We start from the raw sequence: 20,703 nt of genomic DNA, 5'->3' as shown, positions 1-20,703 counted from the left end.
GTGAATGTGCCTCTGTGTACACAAATCTCATCCTCCTCTCTCACTGGCTCCTTCTTCTTCTTCTATCTCAGATCCTGTCAAAGCAAACTTTCTGCTCTGAGCTCCCCTGCCAGCTCCAGCCACAGTAAACAATCACAAACACACTGTCGTACACATGTGATTATGATAAGTCACTGTTTTGCACAGTGCCCAGTTCACATAAACACTCTGACACTGTAAGTCATATTGATTTTTCACAGTTTGGATATTCAAAGCTGCCATCCTGGTTTAGGATTCACATAAACACTTGTCCAGAGACACGTGAGGCTGCAGAGGTCTACTGGCTCAGATACAGTCTCTCCAGAGCTCAGTGACTCACCAGCTTCTGTATATCAACACTCATCACTGCAGACTCTCAGGCCTCAGCTCTGAATGTTTGCTCTGTGGAGAATCAGGATGTTTGGACAGAGTGACATCATTTTTATCTCCTTATAATCTCACACGTGAATACCAGGGTCCTGCCCTGCCAGTGTGTGCCACTCTGCAAAAAACCTTTAAGCTGCAAATAAAGAAAAAAAAGCATATTTGATGTTAGAGTTAAGTAGGTAATATGATTAACTTTAAGAAAGACTTTATCAGTGACTTATTTTATTGAGTCAAATTACTTTTATTTTATTGTTTAACTATTTCATCCTGTCAGTCTGTCAGTAAAGGCTTAATACAACTTTTTAAAATCCTTTTGGAGAAAGTTAAACTAAAAAAATACAGGTATAGGTCAGTCAAATTCCTCCTTTTATACTGGAAAAAAAACTGAAATCTTATCAAGTGTTTTTTGCCTCATTTTAGTAGAAAAAAATCTTTTTAGACTTCATATGAGCCACATTCACCTGACCAGTCCAGAAGATGCCTTATTTTAAGTTATTTTAAGACAAAACTTAGGTCTGAATTGCTTGTAACAAGTAAAAAGAATCTGCCAATGGAACAAGACAAAAGTTACTTTTACTAAGAAATTATTCTAGTTTCAAGCAAGTTTTCTTGCAAATTTTTCTTGATTTTACTATCGGCACACTGTACAGAGTGAACTTTTTTCTCGGCAGTTCAGAGGATATTAAGATCACGAGCTCGCCCAATCAGAGGCACAGCTCAGGGTCATGTGACCAACGGGCGCCCTATAGCTGTACGCGAAGCCCTTGCCACTACCAATAGCTGCTATAACCGATGTGCTTCATTTACCGTTTCAGAAACAGAGTGTCGTCGGGGAGATGTTTAATACAAGCAGCAACCTCCGATCTGAGAATATGAGACAATGCGGAAGTGCTAAAATAGTTTCTGGAGTGTTCGCTAGAGGCTGGCTCCGGAAGTAGCAGAGGTCACATACACACCAAGCCAAAAAAAAGCTACTTTTTAAGCAGAAATTAACCTGGTTCAAAAAACATCTCCTGTCTGAGTCGCTAATTTCCCTACCGGCTCCCACTGTATGAGGGGTGAATTTTTTTTTTTTTTTACGCGGCCGTTCAGAGGATATTGAGATCGCGAGCTCTCCCAATAAGAGGAAAAGCTGAGGGTCACGTGACGGCCAGCGCCCTATGGCTGTAGGCGAAGCCCTTGCCACTACCAATATGGCCGCTATAGCCAATGTGTTTCATTTTCTGTTTCAGAAACAGATGGGTGACGTCGGCGAGACTACGTCCATGTTTTAAACAGTCTATGGTTTAATACAGTTTATGGTTAATGTCAACCGAACTGTACAATGCCAACGTTGACAGTGGTACACTGCAAAAACTGAAATCTTATCAAGTGTTTTTGTCTTATTTTCTGTAGAATATTACTTTTTAGACTCAACATGAGCCAAATTCACATGACCAATCCAGAAAAATGTCTTGTTTAAAGTTATTTAAGGAAAAAAATGAGGTCTGAATTTCTCGTAACCAGTAAAAAAATCTGCCAATGGAACAAGAGAAAAGTTACTTGTATTAAGACATTGTTCTAGTCTCAAGGAAATTTTCAAGCAATTTTTTCTTGTTCCATTGGCAGATTTTTTTTAAATGGTTACAAGCGATTCAAACCTCATTTTTGTACTCTGATAACTTGAAACAAGACATTTTTCTGGATTGATAAGTTGAAAGTAGCTCATATCGAGTATAATAAGACAATTTTTACTTTAAAAAAAAGACAAAAACACTTGATAAGATTTCAGTTTTTTGCAGTGTACCTCAAATCTTATTTTGACAACATCCAGCCCCAACCCTTCAGTAAATAAAAGTGTACCTGGAGTCAACAGAAAACATGGTAAGACTCTTCTCCAAAGATAGGTGGAAATGCAATGAGGGAGGATTAAAAGGTAAATATATACTCAGCTGCCATTTTTTTTATCCTCCTTCTGCCTCAGTGATGTAAGCTGATGTAAAAGGCATTTATGTTGAACTTGTGGTAGAACTAGATAATCAGAGCCCCCATCATCTGATAGATAAAGTCCTCTTAAAACCTCCTTTTTCTGCCCAGATACCTTTTCAGACAGATATCTCCTCTTTGGCTTCAAGGCTCATTAGCACGATTCTTTTTTTGTACAGATGTCAGTTTGGTCTTTGTGTTTTATCTCCCATCGGGTGTTTGGGTTCATGCCAGTGCGTAACGGACGCAGAACGGAAAACAAACATGAGAAATCAAAGAGACACACTTTGATCTACCTGCAGATTGCTGCGCTGTGTTTGGAGGAGCAGCAGCAGACATCACAGGGTGGAGGCCTTTCATTGCAGGCGAGCACACAAAGCGTCTTCATCGTCATGTTGAGGTGAAGCTTGGGTTCACTGGTTGGGCCCCCATTACACAGGAATCTGTGCTTGATCTAATTATGGGGGGACATAGAAAAGGTGGACAAAGACCAACAGGTGAAAGAGTAGCAGTCTCGTGATTTACTTGTGCAGTGTTGACAATGAGCTTGTGTGCTCCTTCAGTATATTAGCGTGTCTCAGCTCCCCTGGCGAATGGTCAAAGAAAAAATTATGTTAATCCGGCACCAGGAGATTTTATTGCTGTGACCCAGCAGGTTCACCATAACTCAACACACATGTGTTTCATTCAGAAAGTCAATACCTCTTTTCCTCTGTTTGTCCTGTAACACTAATCTGATCCGAGGCAGGTGTTCCTGAAGTTAACCTGTGCCATAACAGGAAATAATCCTGTGAAAGAAAAACACTCAAAGAAGCAGAAGTGGAGAGGTGAGATGGTGTGACGGAGAGGTGTCTCAGGGAGTTTGGTGGGACATGACGCAATCTTGCAGACCACACTTGTCATACACAGCAAAGAGGTGAGAATTAGAGCTATATGATAAGGTGAAGGTCCCACCTGAGAGAAAGGTCTATTTCAAGTTGTTTCCCACAGATTTAGACTCACATATTGGGTCAGTTACCAGATAAAAAGAAAAGAAGAAAGGCAGGATAGTGAGATATAGAAAATGTAGAATTAAAAATGACGTGTCGGTGAGAACTTGTTCTGATGAATGTTCATTTGTTGTGTGTGAGTGTGAGAACAAGAAACAGACGGAGAGAAGTATTTGTGGGTAGTGTAGCTGTTCTCTCTCTGAACGGGCCTGTCCACAGAGCCCTGACAGGCTTTTGGCTGGACGCCGCACACGTGAGTCTGGAAACAGCTGGATGGTGGAGGGGAGGCGGGGGGGGGCAATAGAAGACAGAGCCAAGGCAGTGCAGGCCAGTTCCCAGGCTCCAGCCTCTGGAGACCCCAGAGGAGAGGAAGTAGGGTGGGGTGGAGGGACTAAATGGGCTGAGAACAGCTGCATGTACGCCTTTCTGCATGCACAGTATAACACAAAGCCAACTAGGGACTCTTCATGTGCATGACAGGTATAAAGCCTCTGTTTGCTGTGTCTAGGTCAGTCAAAACACGGAAGGGAAGTAACAATCCTGGATGTTCAAATAAATGTGCAAATGTGTAAACCCAAACATATTCAAAACGTCACTTCTAAAAACAGCACGAGACCTTTACGAGATTTTCATGAGACGTGGGTCTAAAAGGCTAATTTCGCTATCAGTGCACACGGTATGGGATGTAAAATTTTTTTTAACTGCGGTTAAGAAGCAGAAGCATAGACTGTGAAAAAAATGGATGTCATCTCACTCAGCTCGAAGTGAGGTCACCACAAATACTGCTCCCCCTGGTGGCTGGATGCAGTATAGGTCAAAAAATCCGGCTCTCCAGTCATTCCAGATGGGCTGTTGTCAAAACTTAAAAAAAATTAATATACCTCATACAAATGCTCCTCACATCCGATTGTTGTGGTGAAGATATAATTCGGCTGCCTTGTATTTAAGTCCTTTATTTCTGGAAAGTTTCATTTTCATTAGTTATACAAGGTTAAAAACAAGGTTTTATGTTATGTTAAACGATGATTGACAGCTGCCGTTCTTGTGCATTTTTTTCAGGGATTATAAAACATGTCAGGAGGTAGAGTCCAGAAGAAGAAAAAAATGTATATATTTTTGTCATGCGGCTTCACTCAGATTCTCCCAGAATCCCTCACAGCCTCTATTGTGCAGACTCTGGCTGCACAACTGCTGCGCCTGGAGAATTTTGGCTTCAAAACTGTACAGTGGTAAATGGCGGAGCCACGCTGTCCATTCTATATACAGTTTAGGTTAAGAAGACTTTAAGATCACAAGTTTGTCCAATCAGAGACACAGCTCAGCTCATGTGACTGATGGACGCCCTATAGCTCTTAGAAAAGGAGCTCAAAGCCCGCCACATATCCAATATGGCTGTGCCCACCGATTGACCTCATTTCGCTGTTTCAGGAACAGACAGGTGATGTCGCAGAGACTATGTCCATATTTTTTACAGTCTACATTCATGACATGTTGAAAGGACGTTTGCTAATGTATGCTCAAGATGCTGCAATGTACAGAAAGCTGGTGATTCATCTGTTGACTCTATCTGGATTTGTTCATCAGTTTTCACCTATAAATACTCATCTGTGCAATGAATCAGCATGAAAACTCTGCAGGAATCTGTCTGAAGCTCACTATGATGATTTAGGGTGTCAGTGGGATATCTCTGAGCCATCTGTCAGAGGCAGGGCCTTAACATGCTGTAAAAGAATGAGGAGGTTTATTCACCGAACACGTGCGATGGATGATATCACACGACCTGCCGGTGTCTGTTGCACAGTTTAGTTTACTTACCTGCCACACAATATGCTCTTTTTAAATGTTTAGAGTGACACATGATGGATTGTTTAACCCTTAATTTCTCTTCTTCCTCAGGGCTGTGGGCCATCATGTGGAAAATGTGACTGCAGTGGCGTGAAAGGAGCAAAGGTGAGATTTTGTACTGATTTCATTTCTGTCGACCAATTCCTCTTCAGGCCTCCATATTTACATCTTGTAAAGTTCATTTTTTTAAGTTCACAGCAGGCCACAGTGTGCTCTATATTCTGTGTAATGGGGTCAGCTCAGTGGGATAGACTTGAGCCTGGATGGATGGAGGAGCAGAGGATGAGGCTCAGTCACGGAGCAGAGACCAGGAACAGAGATCAGATTGAATTAGAGCATGTCCTTACAGCTGGGCTGAAGGCCCTGTTCCCATCAGACAGGCTGCTCAGAGATACAAATGTACATGTGGTGGAGACACTAGACATGAGCTGGATATCAGCCACTGACCTGTCAGCACTCCAGCACGAGTGTTAATCACTGACCTGAGACTTGAAAAGTTGGCATTTGGCTTTAATACTCCTGAAGTTTTTCCAGCCTTCCTGAAGGGTAGTCAAGCCTGGATCTCTGCAGCAAAAGAGGAAATTTCTTCTTCTCATTCTCTGCAAGATAAAATTTGGGAGAAGTGAACGGATTTGCTTGAAAGGAAAAAAAATTCTAATAGTGTTTTTTTTTCTTCCATTTTGGCAAAGAATTATGAGAAGATTATTTTCACAACTTGAGAAATTTCTGAGTCAGCGCTGAGGGTTAACTTTTCATCTTCACTCCTGCTGTGCAAGTGTACATGTGTTCTATCAGACCTCCAAAGTGTGTTATCTCTCCTCTAAGTGCAACAGTCTGGCCTTTTACGGCTCATTTTAACTGCAACAGTAGCCAAATGTTGAGCCTACCCGACAACAACAGATGTACTGACTGTGTTCAATGGAGCCCAGCCAAATCCACTGTGGATTCAAAGCCTCTTTGTGTTTGGGAAGTTGCAGAAAAAAACCCAACAGCCTTCTGTAAAATCTCCTGTGAGCTTTAATTCCAGTGATATCACTTCCTGACGTCAAACAACAAGAGTTGTCATGATAACCGGCTGAAGATTCCCATGATTCAAGAGTTTCTCTTGAGTGATGGGAGTCAGGTGTTCTGTGGTCAGGAACCCAAACAATGTTCAGTATGGTTTCATTTAGTCTGCTGCTAAGCTTCTCACATCACTCTCTCAGGGTTTGGCAGCTCTCAAAGAGTTGAAAGATTACTGGAGCACGACTCCACTTCATAAAACAATGCTGCCATCTGGTGGCAGAAAGTGCAAATAACATACTGTGTATGAAACACAGGTAACAGCAGCGGTCAGAGGTTAAGATTTGCTGAAAAAAGAGCTGACATTTGTGCTATTGTTTCGGGAGTATAATAAAAAAACTATATTGAGAACAATAATTCCTTAAGTCTCTCGTAGATAAAAAGATGTGGAGAATGTTCTAACCTATCTGATAAATATCACAGTAAATTACATTTTCAAAGACTTAATCTCATGTGATGAAAACAAATGAATAGAAAGTTTCAGCTGCTTGGTAGATTTTGCTCGACTGGTCCCAATTTGTTAACCAATGATCACAGTTTGCAAACTTTGAATTTAATTCAAGATTTATTTGAAAGTTAGTAATGCTTCCATACAGCCACTAGGGGGCTACAAGCCAGTGTGATGTACTTGCTAGTGCTGGTCCCAAGCCCAGAAACAGGTGGAGGGTTTGGTCAGGAAGGCCATCCAGTGTGGCAACCCTTAAAACAGACAGAAGTAATAAATAATACGGATATCAATGCCTTTAATATCATTGTTAACATGTGATTTTCTCTTCCTTCATTTGTTTTTTTCCTTTGAAGAACTATTTTGTGATTGTCACATCTTATAAAGCTCTTTGATTAAGTTTCATCCTCCAAAATGGATCAAATTTGTCTTTGAATGCATTTGCTTGCCTTAAAATATATTATGTATTTAAGTTTAAGACTTCATTATAGTTTCATCACATCCTTCTCCTGTTAAACATTACCTTTTCTTTGGAGGTCAAACTCATGCCTTGTGTCATCATCCTGATGGTTTATGGTTTACAGGGTGAGCGCGGGTTTCCTGGTCTTCAAGGTAACATGGGATTTCCAGGGATGCAGGGACCTGAGGGGCCACCAGGGCCAATGGGCTTCAAGGTGAGTCAACTCTCACTCTTAACCCCAAACCTGTGGTATGGTCATCTTCTTCCATGCCCTCAGGTAATGAAAAACATGGCACACAAACACACTTAATTAATCTTAACTGATCCGTCTCTTTTAGGGAGATTTGGGTGAATCTGGGGCTCCTGGGATAAAAGGAGCTCGGGTAAGTAAAAAACTGCCATGACAAACATTACATCATGATTAAGTAAGATGAAAGTATATATAATAAATAGTACTACTTTGTTATTGCTGTGAGAGGGAAATGGTGATGTATCTGTTATCTTGCAGGGTCCTCCTGGTCTACCAGGCTTCCCAGGAAATCCAGGACTTCCAGTAAGTCTGATTAAGTGTGGTAATCTTACTTCCTGTTTCATGTAAAATAAATACAGTCCATATCAATAATTCTTTCCAATCGGAAATATAAGGGAGTTTGATTGTTTTTAAACCTAAATTGTCTTTCTGTGTGAACCAACTTTTAGGGTATCAACGGAAACGATGGTCCACCAGGTCAGCCAGGTATCCCAGGATGCAATGGCACCAAGGTGAGCCTATGTTTTAGCAGAGCCAGTTTGTTCTATGAGGTCTCTACTCGTGATATGCATGGACACATTTCACGTAGTGTTTGTGCTTTAAGACCGTGTTTATGTTTGTTTCAGGGAGAAAGAGGAAGAGATGGCGCCCCTGGTTTTCATGGCATTCAAGGACCTCCTGTAAGAAAAAAGCACACACAACACCACCATTGTGTTAAAACAAATCATCAAAACTGAATTTTTTTTTTTTTTTTACCTCATTGGCTTACTCCATTCAGTATAGTTATATGAGACACAAATGCTGTAAATAACTGTTGAAGTTTAAACACAACACTACTTTGATCATATAAACTGTGCTATATTCATGGCTAACATTCTCCTCTCTTTGTAGGGCATCCCTGGAGTCCAAGGGATGAAGGTGAGCTGAAATTGATGAAGCCTTTTCTAACATACTGAACATGCCATATTTATTTAAATGATGTCAGAATAGATGCACTTTCTATTACAAGATTTAATTTACCCTATATATTGTAAAAAATATATGACAACGTATTTCAAAAGTACGATTGAACTGAAGAGAAGCAGAACATTCACCACATAGTGCCAGAATTGTTAACAAGGTACATCCCTAAGAGATTTACCTGTGATGTTAAACAGGATGATGGTTTTAATGTCCATAAATAAGATTTGATTGATTTAGATCTACCTGAAAGGGAACAGGTGAGCCAGTAGTACATTTAAGAATGACTTAATGCTGACCAAGGCATTCAAGATCATCATTTTAGTAGCCTGTTGGAGACACAAGCTAAAGCAAACCCTTCATTGTTGTTGGTAAACATCAAATGAGAAGTACAAAAATTTTGTATCTAGTTTATACTGACCTGGCTAACAGTGATGCTGCCACCTGCTGGCCATTTGGTAGAATGCATATTTAATACACCTCTGTATTGGCTTCTTTTTTCAGACCAGGATGCTACACTCACTGTTATATACAGTCACTCGTTTCCTCATCAGTAAGTTTGATGCAACATAAGTGCTGACAAACTATTTCTGTGTTTTGTCTCTAACAGGGTGACCCTGGTGGCGTGATCGGGATTATTCCCCTCAAAGGAGACAGAGGCTTCCCTGGCATACCTGGATTACCTGTATGTTTTGTTTTCCATGGGTGTTAATGTGTCTTCTGAGAAGCATGCAAACACGTGTCTTAGAATCTATAATCAGAGTTTCTCTGCTCGCTCAACTTTACCTCTTAGGGATCAAACGGACTTCCTGGGCCCACTGGACCACCTGGACCTCGTGGCTATCAGGGAGCCAAAGTGAGTTTTCCTACAGTGACTGAAAATTTAGGCAACTAATGAACATGGACAAAATAAAATTAAATAAACATGATAATCACTTAAAAAAAGTCATTTGAGCTGTAAAAGATGTTAATTAGTTCTGCTGTCATCAGTGTGTCTAAATTTCTGTTTTACAGGGTGATCCTGGCCCACCTGGACCCCCTGGAGAGAAGGTGGGACAATACAAAACTTAAGACATGTACAGCTGTAACTATATCAACCTGCAAAGACTGATGACTTTGTATTTTTAACCTCTGCAGGGTGACCGGCTGGCCTTTGTCAGTGAGAAAGGAGACAAGGTAAGAAGTTTTATATTTTATGTTACTGTATAAAAAGGCTCCTGCTTATCGCTATATGTTGTTAAAGCATTCTATGCCAAATACTTTACATTTTTTAGTCTTTCTAAAGTAATCTTAATCCCCCACATACTTAATTTCGGTCTGTAATTAACAAATGGATGTAAAATAATGTGATATTTTTGCCATCTCCCCGCAGGGCGAGAGAGGATTCCGTGGCCCCCCTGGCCCACCTGGACCCCCACAGGGGGTTGAAGGAGTCACCACAGTGCACGTCCCTGGACTACCAGTACATACTAAGTCTTTCAGACACTAATAAAGAAGCAGCACTATAAACTTGTGTTTATCAGTGAAATATTTGTGTTTTTTTGCATATAGGGAGACAAAGGAGAGAAAGGAGACAGGGGAGATAAAGTACGTATTGAGTTTGAGGCTTTGACTTTTATTTCACTAAACAAAATGTGCTTATCTTTACTATTTGTCCTGACAGAAATTATTTGAGATGCCTGATTTTATTTTGCAGGGCTTGTGCATTCCATATGAACGAGGTATCAAGGGTGAAATGGGCCCACCTGGACCTCCTGTAAGTCTGCAAATGATGTTATAATGGCATAATTACAAAAAGGAGTTCATGAATTCACTTAAATGTGTCCACTTATAAGATGATTTTAAAACCTCTCTTTGCTATTTTAGGGTAAGCCTGGTAAAGATGGAGAATATGGACTTAAGGTAACATTTACTGTTTTATTACTCCAACACTCCCTACTTTGTTTTTTTACTTAATTATACGTTGCTTAAGTTTTTGAAACATTTCTTTAAAAGGGAGAAAAAGGCTCTCCTGGGATACCTGGCTACATTGGCTCCCAGGTAACTAGTGCACCTTTGATTCCCCCTGCACATATTTCGAGCACATTTTATTCTTAGTAACATTATAATCTTCAAAAACACTAAATACTTTGCCTCTGTTTCAGGGTGAAAAAGGAGAGGCAGGCCCACCTGGTCATGTAAGAGATTTCTCTTCACCTATAGACTTTAGATTAAAAAAAACACTGACTTTCAGTGTTTCTGAGAAGATAAATCAAACTATCTATAAGTTTATATCGCAATCTAAATCCATTCCTCAGTTTATTAGGTTTGATTTTATTTGCCTGAGACGCACGAGCGCTGAGGCTGATTGAAAACTGTCTGTGATCGTTGTATCAAAACGTGTAATGGTTTCATTTTAGGGGGATGGTCAACCTGGTCCTCCTGGCCCTCCTGGTCCTCCTGGCCAACAAGGAGAAAGAGGTGCAGTAAAATCAAAATACATGATGGAAAGCTACCTCAAACCACTTTCCTTTCTGACCACTTCTTTTTGTTTTTGTGTAATCTACAGGTTATCCTGGTCCTCAGGGAGAGCCCGGTCTACCAGGTAACACGACACAGTGTCATCACAGCACAGGCAGCAGGTGTCACGCATACAGAACAAAACAAAGTAGCTCACCTGTTTTATTCTCCAGGGCGACACATCGAAGGGCCTCGTGGTGAGACGGGTCAGAAAGGAAGCATTGGAGAGAAAGGAGACAGGGGCATAGAGGGAGAATCTCTTCCAGGACCTCCAGGTCAGCCAGGAGACCCTGGGCTCCCTGGACCCCCTGGACTACCACGTAAGGTTTATTTCCAAAAATTAGGGAAAAAAACAAATCAATAATTTATTCAGTGTAATAATGAATGTAATAACTTCATTTTCATTTATCTGTGTGTGTGTGTGTGTGTGTGTGTGTGTGTGTGTGTGTGTGTGTGTGTGTGTGTGTGTGTGTGTGTGTGTGTCTTATATTATGGCAACACAGTTGACTCTACTCAATGCGACATTGAGAAAGGGGATCGTGGCCCACCTGGACCTCCAGGTTTACAAGGAGAACTGGGACAAAAAGGTGAGTAACTCTAAAAATAACCACAGGATTAATACATCTTTATCTCTTTATAATTTTAATAACTTTTAAAATATTCCTTTATTTCAGGTGACAAAGGTGATACCTGTTTTCAGTGTGAGGGTTTCGGCCCAATCGGATTACCTGGTGCTGAGGGTCCTAAAGGAGAGAGAGGTAGGTGAATGCAGCAGGTAATACACATCTGCAGTGTTTCAAACAGGACTGTATTAGAAATATGATCAATGATTTGTTTTCTTATGGATTCCACTGTGATATGGATTTCATATCTAAAGAAAAAAGAAAAGGACACAGAAAAGAAAATGACTTCTGTTGTTCACCAAACACAACCAGCTGGTGAATCACCTTTCCTGTGTACCTGTGATTCCTCTGTGATGACTCTTGTCCATTTCCACCCTGCAGGACCTCCTGGACCAATTGGCAGTAAGGGAGAGAAGGGTCGAGCTGGCTATCCTGGAGGTTCTGGGAGACCTGTGAGTAGAATAACCTCTGAGTTATGTTAGACAAATCTGTGCGAATGTTTTTTTTTATATACCATTGATTGAAACTGAATATTTTCTTCACTGCCAACACATTGTTTTCCTCTGTGTGCAGGGTACTGATGGCTCCCCCGGGCTGATGGGAGCTCCTGGTGCTGTTGGTGAGCCAGGGGACATTTTTATCGCTCCTGGTCTGAAGGGAGACAAAGGTCTACCTGGTGTATCTGGCTCACCAGGTCGGCCAGGATTGGATGGACAACCAGGGAGGGATGGTGCTCCAGGTTTACCCGGCCTCAAAGGAGAACCTGTAAGTGTGTCACTCCCAAGTTTCGTAATTTTGAACTGATAATGATTGACACTGACAATAGAGAGAAGCATTCACCACCATTCAATTTATTAAATGTCCCACTCTCTAATTTGAATTTGAGGCCAAAGAAGGCATCAAGGGCGAGCGCGGATTTGACGGGGATCCTGGGCGTGGGGGGCTTCCTGGGGAGAGGGGTCCACCTGGAGTTCCAGGTTTTGGTAGACCAGGAGTTGCTGGAGAGAAGGGCAGTCAAGGCAGACCTGGACTTCCTGGCGTCCCAGGAACACCTGGTATGACTACGATCTTCAGCCAGAGTACAAAAGATATGAAATGGAGATACACAAAGCTGTGAGAAGATCTGAAACTAAAAAGACAAAAAAACATATGCACTGATGTACGTTTATTCATTGATAATATACCATTTCCAACAGGCATTAAAGGAGAACCAGGTCAAGGTGTGAGCACTCCTGGACCGCAGGGAGAACCTGGACCAAAGGGAGAACCTGGTAGATCTGGAATCCAAGGTGAGGGACATCAGCGTCTGCTTTTTGCCACACTGTGAAGCAACAACATCATTCAAAATGTGAATATGGGAGTAAATCTGCGAGCACAGTCTCGCCTTTCTTCAATTAAAATAAGAGTAATGTTGTGTGCATCATGTTATCTGCTTCAGGTGATACAGGGCTTCCTGGAGAACAAGGGCAGCCAGGTTTCCCAGGTATTAAAGGTGACCAAGGACCTCCTGGTATTGGATTTCCTGGTCCAACTGGAGCCAAAGGTGAGATACCCAGTGTTGACCATAACTCTCTTCTCCATAGGTATGCAACACACATTTTACTTACAGAAAAGAGTGCAAAAAATGACATATTTAATATAAAATGTTGTGTTTCTAGGTGCCAGAGGTGTACCAGGGGGTCCAGGACCATCAGGAGAGCCCGGAAGACCAGGACAAGATGGTCAGACTGGAAAACCTGGTTTCCCTGGACAAAAGGTACATGCTTCAATCAGAAGTGGTCATCTTCTGGCAAACAGACAGATCCTAAACTGGGATAGCTGTCTAAATTCACCATATCTAGAGTTTCTAAGTCTGTTTGATGAAAGTTATTGTCTCCCCCATGCAGGGCGAACCAGGACGAGGTCTTCCAGGCCAAAAAGGTTCTCAGGGTCAACCAGGAGTTACTGGCTTCCCAGGAGAGAAGGGAAACATCGGATTACCCGGTATTCCTGGACGAGAGGGCCAGACTGGACCTCCGGGCGCTCAGGGAATTAAGGGTACTTCACAACACACAACACACAGACACACACACACTTGCTAATGCCTCAACACTCTGTCTAGTCCAGTCTTCAGTAGAACATGTCGGACATCATGAAGTATCTGTCTTGTCCTTATATCGTCTGCACAGACTAGTGGTGGTGATGATGATGATGATGGTGCATGTGTTGCACCAGTGAGAAGGAGGTTAGCATTGAGGCTAACACATTTTTAAAGGGAACACTGTGATTGTGGAGCAGTTTTGTCAAGTGAGGTTTGTAGTAGCTTTGACCTTGTGATGAAGTGCATCATTACTTTTCTTTCCTCTCTTTGAATTAGGTGAAGTTGGACCCCCAGGGCCAGCTGGACTCACTGGATCAACAGGACCTCCAGGTACAGGCTCACCTGGTTCTCCTGGACCACAAGGACCACCTGGAGAGCCTGGTCCTTTTGGTAAGTTCAGCCTTAGTTACCAAACATAGATTCTTTTGTACATGCTACAAAAATTCTGACATGTTACACAACATGTTTGTCATATTAAACAGGACGACAGGGTGAAAAGGGAGACAAGGGTTACCCAGGTCCTCCTGGTCTGGACATGCCAGGGCCTCAGGGAGAAAAGGGAGCTCCTGGATTCCCTGGAGAGATAGGAGCTAAAGGACTGCCGGGGCTGCAAGGCTTACCAGGAAGAGACGGACCCATTGGAAAACAAGGTGAGAGACAAAAACAGCAGAAACCTTTATGAGAAAAACTCAGACTGAAACTTCTTGTGGTTGTGTGGTTGGATTCCTTATAAGTCTTGTTTTGGACTTGCACAAATTAAAATAACAGTCTCAATAAACTGACATTATGATTTTATATATGTAGTATCAAAAGCTGCATTGCTATGAAGTATGTGCATCATTAACTTCACAACTTTGCACCACCGAGTTCTTACTTTTGCAAGAACTTTAATGGCACCAGTGATAAACTCAGTGCATCTATTAAGTTGTTTATTTTCTAATTTTTTTTGCAGTATTTTTTTCTTGATTGCAGTATTTCATTTTATTTTTGTTTTTGTTTGCCAGGTCCCAAAGGTGAAATGGGGGTTATCGGGACACCAGGAGTACCAGGATTTCCAGGAGTATCTGGTTTACCTGGATCTCCTGGTCAGAGAGGTGAGAAAGGCCAAATTGTAAAGGGTTTAATCAAGTTTCTGTTTTAAATTGTTAATACAAAAACCCTTCACTACTACACCTGCATTCCTTTTCCTCTCAAATCACAGGTGATCCTGGTGTACCTGGACCAAGAGGTGACAAAGGAAAAGTTGGAGATAAGGGAGAAAGGGGAGAGCCAGGTCTTCAGGGTCCACCTGGGAATATGACCAAAGTTGACATGGAGCACATGAAGGGGGAGAAGGGAGACTCAGGAGAAAGAGGTATGAAACAACAAATATCATTCTTTTTGGCATATTTACCCTCACATAATAAAATATCTTCATCGGGGTAATTTTCTTTTTCTGTCAGGGGATCCTGGACACACTGGACAGAAAGGCTACCAAGGAATTCCCGGAGATCCTGGTATGCCAGGAAAAGATGGAGAACCTGGATTACCTGGACATCCAGGTAGACAACAGAGCAGCATTAAACACATTAAAAATGTACAGGATGTTTGAACCACACCGACAAGTGGTTTACTTAAATGGTTTATCTAATGTTGTCTGTATCTCAATTGAGCATTTAAAAGAAGCATAGGCGGGAAAAGATGGATTTATCTTCTCTGTCTGATGTGTGTCAGGTGATAAAGGAGATCCTGGTGTTCCTGGAGAGCCAGGCAGTATGGGACCCCCTGGACCAAAAGGTGGTGTGGGAGAGATGGGAATTCCTGGTGAGACATGCACATTTCATCCCAAAAACCATGCACCAATCAGTGTGTCAGTGTGACCATCATTTACTTCAGTAAGGATAGTGGTGTTGATATTTTACGTCTGCTGAGTGTCTTCTAATGCTTGCACATGTGCTTACACAGGTCCTCATGGTCCAAAGGGTAGTAAAGGAGACATAGGTACACCAGGACATCCCGGATTCAGAGGCACAGATGGACAGAAAGGAGACACGGGATTAGCTGGTGAGCCAGGTATTGGCTTCCCAGGAACTCCAGGAGTAAAGGTAATTCACCAGCTGCAACAAGGAAAACATACCATAATGATCTAAAAGACAACTAAGCTAAATGAGTTTTATGTTGTTTATTTTTCTGTACTGCAAAAACCCTCTGTTGTGACCCCACCCTGTCAATTATCATACCTCTCCTCTTCTTTTTTCTGACAGGGTGAAACAGGCCAGCCTGGATTTCCAGGATCTGCTGGAGAAAAAGGTCAGAGGGGTCATGAGGGTATGCCTGGAAAACCAGGACTACAGGGCTCCAAGGGAGACAAAGGAAGCGTTGGATATCCAGGTCAGATATCAGTCTGATATTCTTTCAATTTTTCAGCTACACTAGGTACAGGTGTAGGTTCTGATACTTCTTTTGAGTCCTCATCGTGCTGTTTGTTGTGTTGTGCAGGTCAGTCAGGTCGACCTGGTGAGAAGGGCACACCTGGACTGCCAGGGTCACCAGGAGAACCTGGTCGTGATGGTCGACCTGGTGAGTAACAGATTTGTTATATGGGCAGGTGGACAAGTTCTCACACCTGCCTTTATTAAATCAGGAACAGAAAGAATTCCAACACCTGCTGCAGGACTCAACCATCAAAGAAATCAACAAATAAAAGCAAAGCTGGGCCTAAGCCATCATTCACTAAAACATAGAATTGTGTCTTTTTCAGGTGAGGGTGGCTTACAGGGACCTACTGGTCCTGCAGGAGAGAAGGGAGAACCCGGAGTGGATGGCATCCCTGGATCCTCTGGGGAGAGAGGAGAGCCAGGTCAAGAAACTATCAACCTGGAAATCACAAACCAATACAAAAGCATTCAGAACATTACAGAAAACTGGGGAAAAAAAATAAAAAATGTTTCTTTTTTTCTAAACTTTGTCCTCTATAGGTATCCCTGGCCGAGGTTTTCCTGGGCTCCCTGGTGTTGTTGGTGGCAAAGGTCAGACCTTCTTTCTTGAAACATGTAATCATCTAGTCACTGGAATCAAGCGTCCTCATCTGGTTTCCTATTAACTTCTCCAGGTGACAAAGGCAGTCCTGGCTTCCCTGGAACTCCAGGTCATCCAGGTGTTCCTGGTATCAAAGGCGACAAGGGACTCCCTGGCTACCAGGGACCCCAGGGTGAGACAGGAGAGAGGGGGCTTCCAGGTTTAACTCTGGAAGGGCCAAAGGGAGAGCGGGGAGAAACAGGGCAGCCTGGAGAAGCAGGTGAATGAATACACAGCATGCCAGCATTTTTAAAACTCCAGGGTCAAAGAATTTTCATGAAGAATCAAAAACGCTTCTTGTATTTGGCACACAGGATCCCAAGGAGCACCGGGACCCTCAGGTGTGCCAGGCAGAGATGGCCTGAAAGGAGAGAAAGGAAACCAGGGTAGCCCTGGCTTTCTGGGAGAGACGGGACACAAGGGTGATCCAGGAACTCCAGGACTTCCAGTATGTAAAGAGGCTTTCAATTGAGACTTAGACCTTTTGCTTTGTATTCGGATTTATCTAATTTACAGCAATGATGCCTTAAAAATGTCCGTAAAAATGCCAGAGTTAGCCAAAAGGTTACTTTCCATGCATAGTCCCCAAACAAATGTAAAATTAGGCTACATTCCTGTTGGGCCTAAGCTCTGTAAATGGGTACCTCGGGTAACTGGATGTGTGTGGTTGTCTTGCAGGGCCAGCAAGGCCTTCCAGGTATTGATGGACAGAAGGGTGAGACAGGGTTGCAGGGTGTCCATGGCTTCCCAGGTGAGTACAATTTTGTAGACTGTGTGTGTGTGTGTGTGTGTGTGTGTGTGTGTGTGTGTGTGTGTGTGTGTGTGTGTGTGTGTGTGTGTGTGTGTGTGTGTGTGTGTGTGTTTGCACAAGAACATGCATAGATGAATGGCAGTTCAGTTCATTTCAAACAAAAATACTCTCAAACTCCAACTTTAGGTCCAAAGGGTATACCTGGAGACACTGGATTCAAAGGAGAATATGGAGACCGAGGATTCCCAGGAGAAAAGGGTAAATTTATTTGTTCTTTGTAATGTTCCTTTGAAAAGACTGCATAGTGAGATTCTTGGTTAAGTTCTCTAAACTGTTGAATCATTTGCCCATGAGTATTTGAAATAATTGTAAGTTGACTGCTTGTGCAAGGTTTCCTTGATAGCATGGATAAAAGCGATAATACAACATGAGAGGGCTGCAAGGCTGTATGCACACAAACCTCTAAAATGATCTTGTGTATCTCAGGTAATGAAGGCCCACCTGGACCCCCTGGACCCTCCATCTTCATCAAAGGAGACTTAGGGTTTCCAGGAACTCAAGGCTTACCAGGACCCCAGGGGCCCTCTGGCTTCCCTGGACTAAAAGGACAGCAAGGTGATGGTTTGCTTCAAAAACTGCATCCCAAACTGATCCTCTCAGGTTGTCCAGTGTACTCTGGATTCACCCTTACTGTTATTTCCCTCAGGCTTGATAGGTACTCCTGGACCAAAAGGTGACGATGGGCTTCCTGGATATCATGGTCAGCCTGGGGCCAAAGGAGAACCAGGCCTGCAGGGGCCACAAGGTGAGATGCTCACAGGAATGATGTATGTTGGGTAGACGATTCTCCATTGTTAATGTCATAACTTATTAATAACCCCATGTGTTTAGGACCTAGAGGACACCCTGGGCCCCCAGGACCTGATGGAGTCCCAGGTCAAGTTGGTCCCCCTGGCCCCTCCTCAATGGACCATGGATTCCTTGTAACCCGTCACAGTCAGTCAGTGGAGATTCCACAGTGCCCTGAAGGAACTTCGCCAATATATGATGGCTACTCCTTGCTCTATGTACAAGGCAACGCACGGGCTCATGGACAGGACCTGGGTAAGAAACACCTCATGAGAAGGATTTAAAATGAAAGGACAGAGTTTATGGTGTTAGTTAATGATTACGTTGATCTTTACTTCAGGTACGGCTGGCAGCTGTCTGAGGAAGTTCAGCCCGATGCCCTTCCTGTTCTGCAACATCAATAACGTGTGCAACTTTGCCTCTCGAAATGACTTCTCCTACTGGCTCACCACTCCTGAGCCTATGCCAATGAGCATGGCACCTTTCACCGGAGAAAGCATCAAACCCTTCATCAGCAGGTATGGCAGGATTTCAGTCAAGTCACTTTACTCGGAGACCAGACTGAAAACAAAGAAAAAGACCCCAAGTGCTTCAGAGTCTTGCCTAGACGGCAAAAAGGACATTACTTACTTGACTTGCTTTGAAGGTGAAAAATGAAAGTCGCTGGTCTGGAAATTTCCTGCAGTAGACTGTAATCTATGTAGTTGGCAAAGAAAATGCATTGTTGCCTCAGGCTAACACTGCTTCTTTTGCCCTCCATCGTAGTCTGTGAAGTCAGAGTAGATAAAGGTCAATATACAATGAGAAGACTTATTCAATCAAAGATGTTAAAAGCAGTAATCACTATCAACACACACTACACACCTTATTTTCAGCTCATACTGTGCACGTTTCTCATACGTGTATCTGCAGATGTACTGTGTGTGAAGCTCCAGCCATGGTAATAGCAATTCACAGTCAGACCATCACCATCCCACCGTGCCCTCAGGGTTGGGACTCTCTGTGGATTGGCTACTCCTTTGTCATGGTAAGATGAACAGTATTCCATCTGATCATAAATACAATGTTGTTCTTGACATCACAGATACTGCAAGACAATCAAGTTGTGATAATTTTGTTGAATATCTTCTTGTTATGAAATGTGTTCTTTCGCAATGAGGAAAAGTAGAGGGAACTCTAATCTATCAAAATTTGCACAACTTCTTTGATTTCACTGACTTTTTTGTTGTTTTTGCAGCACACTAGCTCAGGCGCTGAGGGTTCTGGCCAGGCTCTAGCTTCTCCTGGTTCCTGTCTAGAGGAGTTCCGCAGTGCTCCGTTCATTGAGTGTCACGGACGGGGAACTTGCAACTACTACGCCAACTCCTACAGCTTCTGGCTCGCCACTATTGAAGACAGTGAGATGTTCACGTAAGAAAAAAAACACACATTTTATACCCTATTTACATGGATCTCTATTATTGCATTAAATAAATGATCAGAACTTCATGCCCCTTATTTGTTTTTGATTTTAATACTCTGTTTAATATCTTTATAATTTGAGCCAGCTAACCCACATCAATGTTTTTTCCTCTCTTTATTTTAGGAAACCTGTCCCAACAACACTTAAAGCAGGAAGTCTTAGAACACACATCAGTCGCTGTCAAGTGTGCATGAAGAGGACATAAACCCTGACACCAGAATGCCTATCCTCCAACCTATGAGCAATACAACATGCGCTGGCATCTTCAACTAGCCTTTAACTCCTTTTTTTTTTAAAGGATGGTGCTATTTCCTACGTGTTTGAGAGAGAAGGGGCTAAGATTTGCTTTGAACAGACAGGTTGAACACTACAAACCAGAGCACGGAGATCAAGTGGCCTTTTACTCCACGCAGAACACTTTACTAACATTATCACAGATTGTCTCGAAGGAATGGCGCCAAGTTTACCACTGCACTGAAGACACGGCCCCATAAACTGGTAAACTGGTGTTCATTTTGAAAGGGTTGTTTGTGTAGGTCAGGTGCTATTCAATGTTCCTTATCTGCTTTATTCCACTTTGTTTTTGATCTTTCTCTCAGTGCCACAGAATTCAAAGATATACCTGCATGTTAATCTAGACTGTCACACCTTTTTACTTCTTTATACATACTAATTTTAAGGATGGGGACTTACCACTCACTACAAATGCATGTCAGTTTTGCTAAATCATTGTCATGTTGCAGACGTAAATATAACAATCACACTGTTGTAAATATGAAGCATTCCTCTCTAACATAGTTCTACATACTCTCCTCAGGTTATTATTATTGTGTGTTATCCAGTCCATTTTTTATTTATAAGATTTATGAGAATATGTGGGACTGCAGTGTATCCAAGATTCCATGAACCAAAAAGTGTTTCAATGATCGCCGAAGTAACATGCAATACAGTACAGCACTGAACTAGCTTTAGCAGGTTTGTGTGAGTGTAAATGTAAATAA

The 20,703-nt window shown here is 42.4% G+C and overlaps 2 protein-coding genes and 1 long non-coding RNA gene across 3 annotated transcripts in view; 1 reads left to right on the top strand and 2 right to left on the bottom strand.

Moving 5' to 3' along the window:
- col4a2 (collagen, type IV, alpha 2) overlaps window positions 1–5,803 on the bottom strand; it is a 63,832-nt gene extending 58,029 nt beyond the window's left edge. Inside the window, exons 1-2 of the mRNA XM_074694621.1 lie at window positions 5,687–5,803; window positions 2,667–2,824 (exon numbers count right to left, since the gene is read on the bottom strand). The gene's annotated coding sequence lies outside the window, so the exon portion shown is untranslated. The remainder of the gene's footprint in view (window positions 1–2,666; window positions 2,825–5,686) is intronic.
- The window catches only part of col4a1 (collagen, type IV, alpha 1), a 33,565-nt gene extending 13,576 nt beyond the window's left edge, over window positions 1–19,989 (top strand). The window contains exons 2-52 of the mRNA XM_074694623.1: window positions 5,256–5,309; window positions 7,296–7,385; window positions 7,510–7,554; window positions 7,680–7,724; window positions 7,871–7,933; window positions 8,048–8,101; window positions 8,313–8,339; window positions 8,992–9,066; window positions 9,175–9,237; window positions 9,396–9,431; window positions 9,519–9,557; window positions 9,754–9,843; window positions 9,933–9,968; window positions 10,078–10,137; window positions 10,248–10,283; window positions 10,377–10,421; window positions 10,526–10,558; window positions 10,781–10,841; window positions 10,930–10,965; window positions 11,054–11,200; window positions 11,384–11,467; window positions 11,555–11,638; window positions 11,885–11,955; window positions 12,077–12,268; window positions 12,390–12,558; window positions 12,700–12,792; window positions 12,942–13,046; window positions 13,162–13,259; window positions 13,390–13,540; window positions 13,860–13,973; window positions 14,066–14,233; window positions 14,588–14,677; window positions 14,785–14,937; window positions 15,026–15,124; window positions 15,297–15,386; window positions 15,528–15,667; window positions 15,827–15,953; window positions 16,062–16,142; window positions 16,324–16,422; window positions 16,541–16,591; window positions 16,675–16,860; window positions 16,955–17,088; window positions 17,319–17,391; window positions 17,578–17,649; window positions 17,878–18,006; window positions 18,098–18,196; window positions 18,283–18,495; window positions 18,581–18,758; window positions 19,153–19,267; window positions 19,478–19,650; window positions 19,826–19,989. Coding sequence (XP_074550724.1) covers window positions 5,256–5,309; window positions 7,296–7,385; window positions 7,510–7,554; window positions 7,680–7,724; window positions 7,871–7,933; window positions 8,048–8,101; window positions 8,313–8,339; window positions 8,992–9,066; window positions 9,175–9,237; window positions 9,396–9,431; window positions 9,519–9,557; window positions 9,754–9,843; window positions 9,933–9,968; window positions 10,078–10,137; window positions 10,248–10,283; window positions 10,377–10,421; window positions 10,526–10,558; window positions 10,781–10,841; window positions 10,930–10,965; window positions 11,054–11,200; window positions 11,384–11,467; window positions 11,555–11,638; window positions 11,885–11,955; window positions 12,077–12,268; window positions 12,390–12,558; window positions 12,700–12,792; window positions 12,942–13,046; window positions 13,162–13,259; window positions 13,390–13,540; window positions 13,860–13,973; window positions 14,066–14,233; window positions 14,588–14,677; window positions 14,785–14,937; window positions 15,026–15,124; window positions 15,297–15,386; window positions 15,528–15,667; window positions 15,827–15,953; window positions 16,062–16,142; window positions 16,324–16,422; window positions 16,541–16,591; window positions 16,675–16,860; window positions 16,955–17,088; window positions 17,319–17,391; window positions 17,578–17,649; window positions 17,878–18,006; window positions 18,098–18,196; window positions 18,283–18,495; window positions 18,581–18,758; window positions 19,153–19,267; window positions 19,478–19,650; window positions 19,826–19,907 — 4,848 coding nt within the window. The 3' untranslated portion in view covers window positions 19,908–19,989. The remainder of the gene's footprint in view (window positions 1–5,255; window positions 5,310–7,295; window positions 7,386–7,509; window positions 7,555–7,679; window positions 7,725–7,870; window positions 7,934–8,047; window positions 8,102–8,312; window positions 8,340–8,991; window positions 9,067–9,174; window positions 9,238–9,395; window positions 9,432–9,518; window positions 9,558–9,753; window positions 9,844–9,932; window positions 9,969–10,077; window positions 10,138–10,247; window positions 10,284–10,376; window positions 10,422–10,525; window positions 10,559–10,780; window positions 10,842–10,929; window positions 10,966–11,053; window positions 11,201–11,383; window positions 11,468–11,554; window positions 11,639–11,884; window positions 11,956–12,076; window positions 12,269–12,389; window positions 12,559–12,699; window positions 12,793–12,941; window positions 13,047–13,161; window positions 13,260–13,389; window positions 13,541–13,859; window positions 13,974–14,065; window positions 14,234–14,587; window positions 14,678–14,784; window positions 14,938–15,025; window positions 15,125–15,296; window positions 15,387–15,527; window positions 15,668–15,826; window positions 15,954–16,061; window positions 16,143–16,323; window positions 16,423–16,540; window positions 16,592–16,674; window positions 16,861–16,954; window positions 17,089–17,318; window positions 17,392–17,577; window positions 17,650–17,877; window positions 18,007–18,097; window positions 18,197–18,282; window positions 18,496–18,580; window positions 18,759–19,152; window positions 19,268–19,477; window positions 19,651–19,825) is intronic.
- On the bottom strand, window positions 11,319–13,394 carry LOC141808206 (uncharacterized). Its single transcript, XR_012599897.1, has 3 exons — window positions 12,688–13,394; window positions 11,841–12,571; window positions 11,319–11,623 (listed from the first exon to the last, which is right to left on the bottom strand). It is a non-coding gene; the product is annotated as an uncharacterized LOC141808206 (long non-coding RNA).
- Window positions 19,990–20,703: the final 714 nt, after the last annotated feature.

The sequence above is a fragment of the Halichoeres trimaculatus genome, unplaced genomic scaffold (genome assembly GCF_033239565.1).
Source record: "Halichoeres trimaculatus isolate MK-OKI-2021-1 unplaced genomic scaffold, fHalTri1.1 fHalTri1_scaffold_19, whole genome shotgun sequence".
Classification (NCBI taxonomy): Eukaryota; Metazoa; Chordata; class Actinopteri; order Labriformes; family Labridae; genus Halichoeres; species Halichoeres trimaculatus.
The sequence above is the reverse complement of the archived record's forward strand: the minus strand, read 5'-3'. Positions and strand labels throughout refer to the sequence as shown.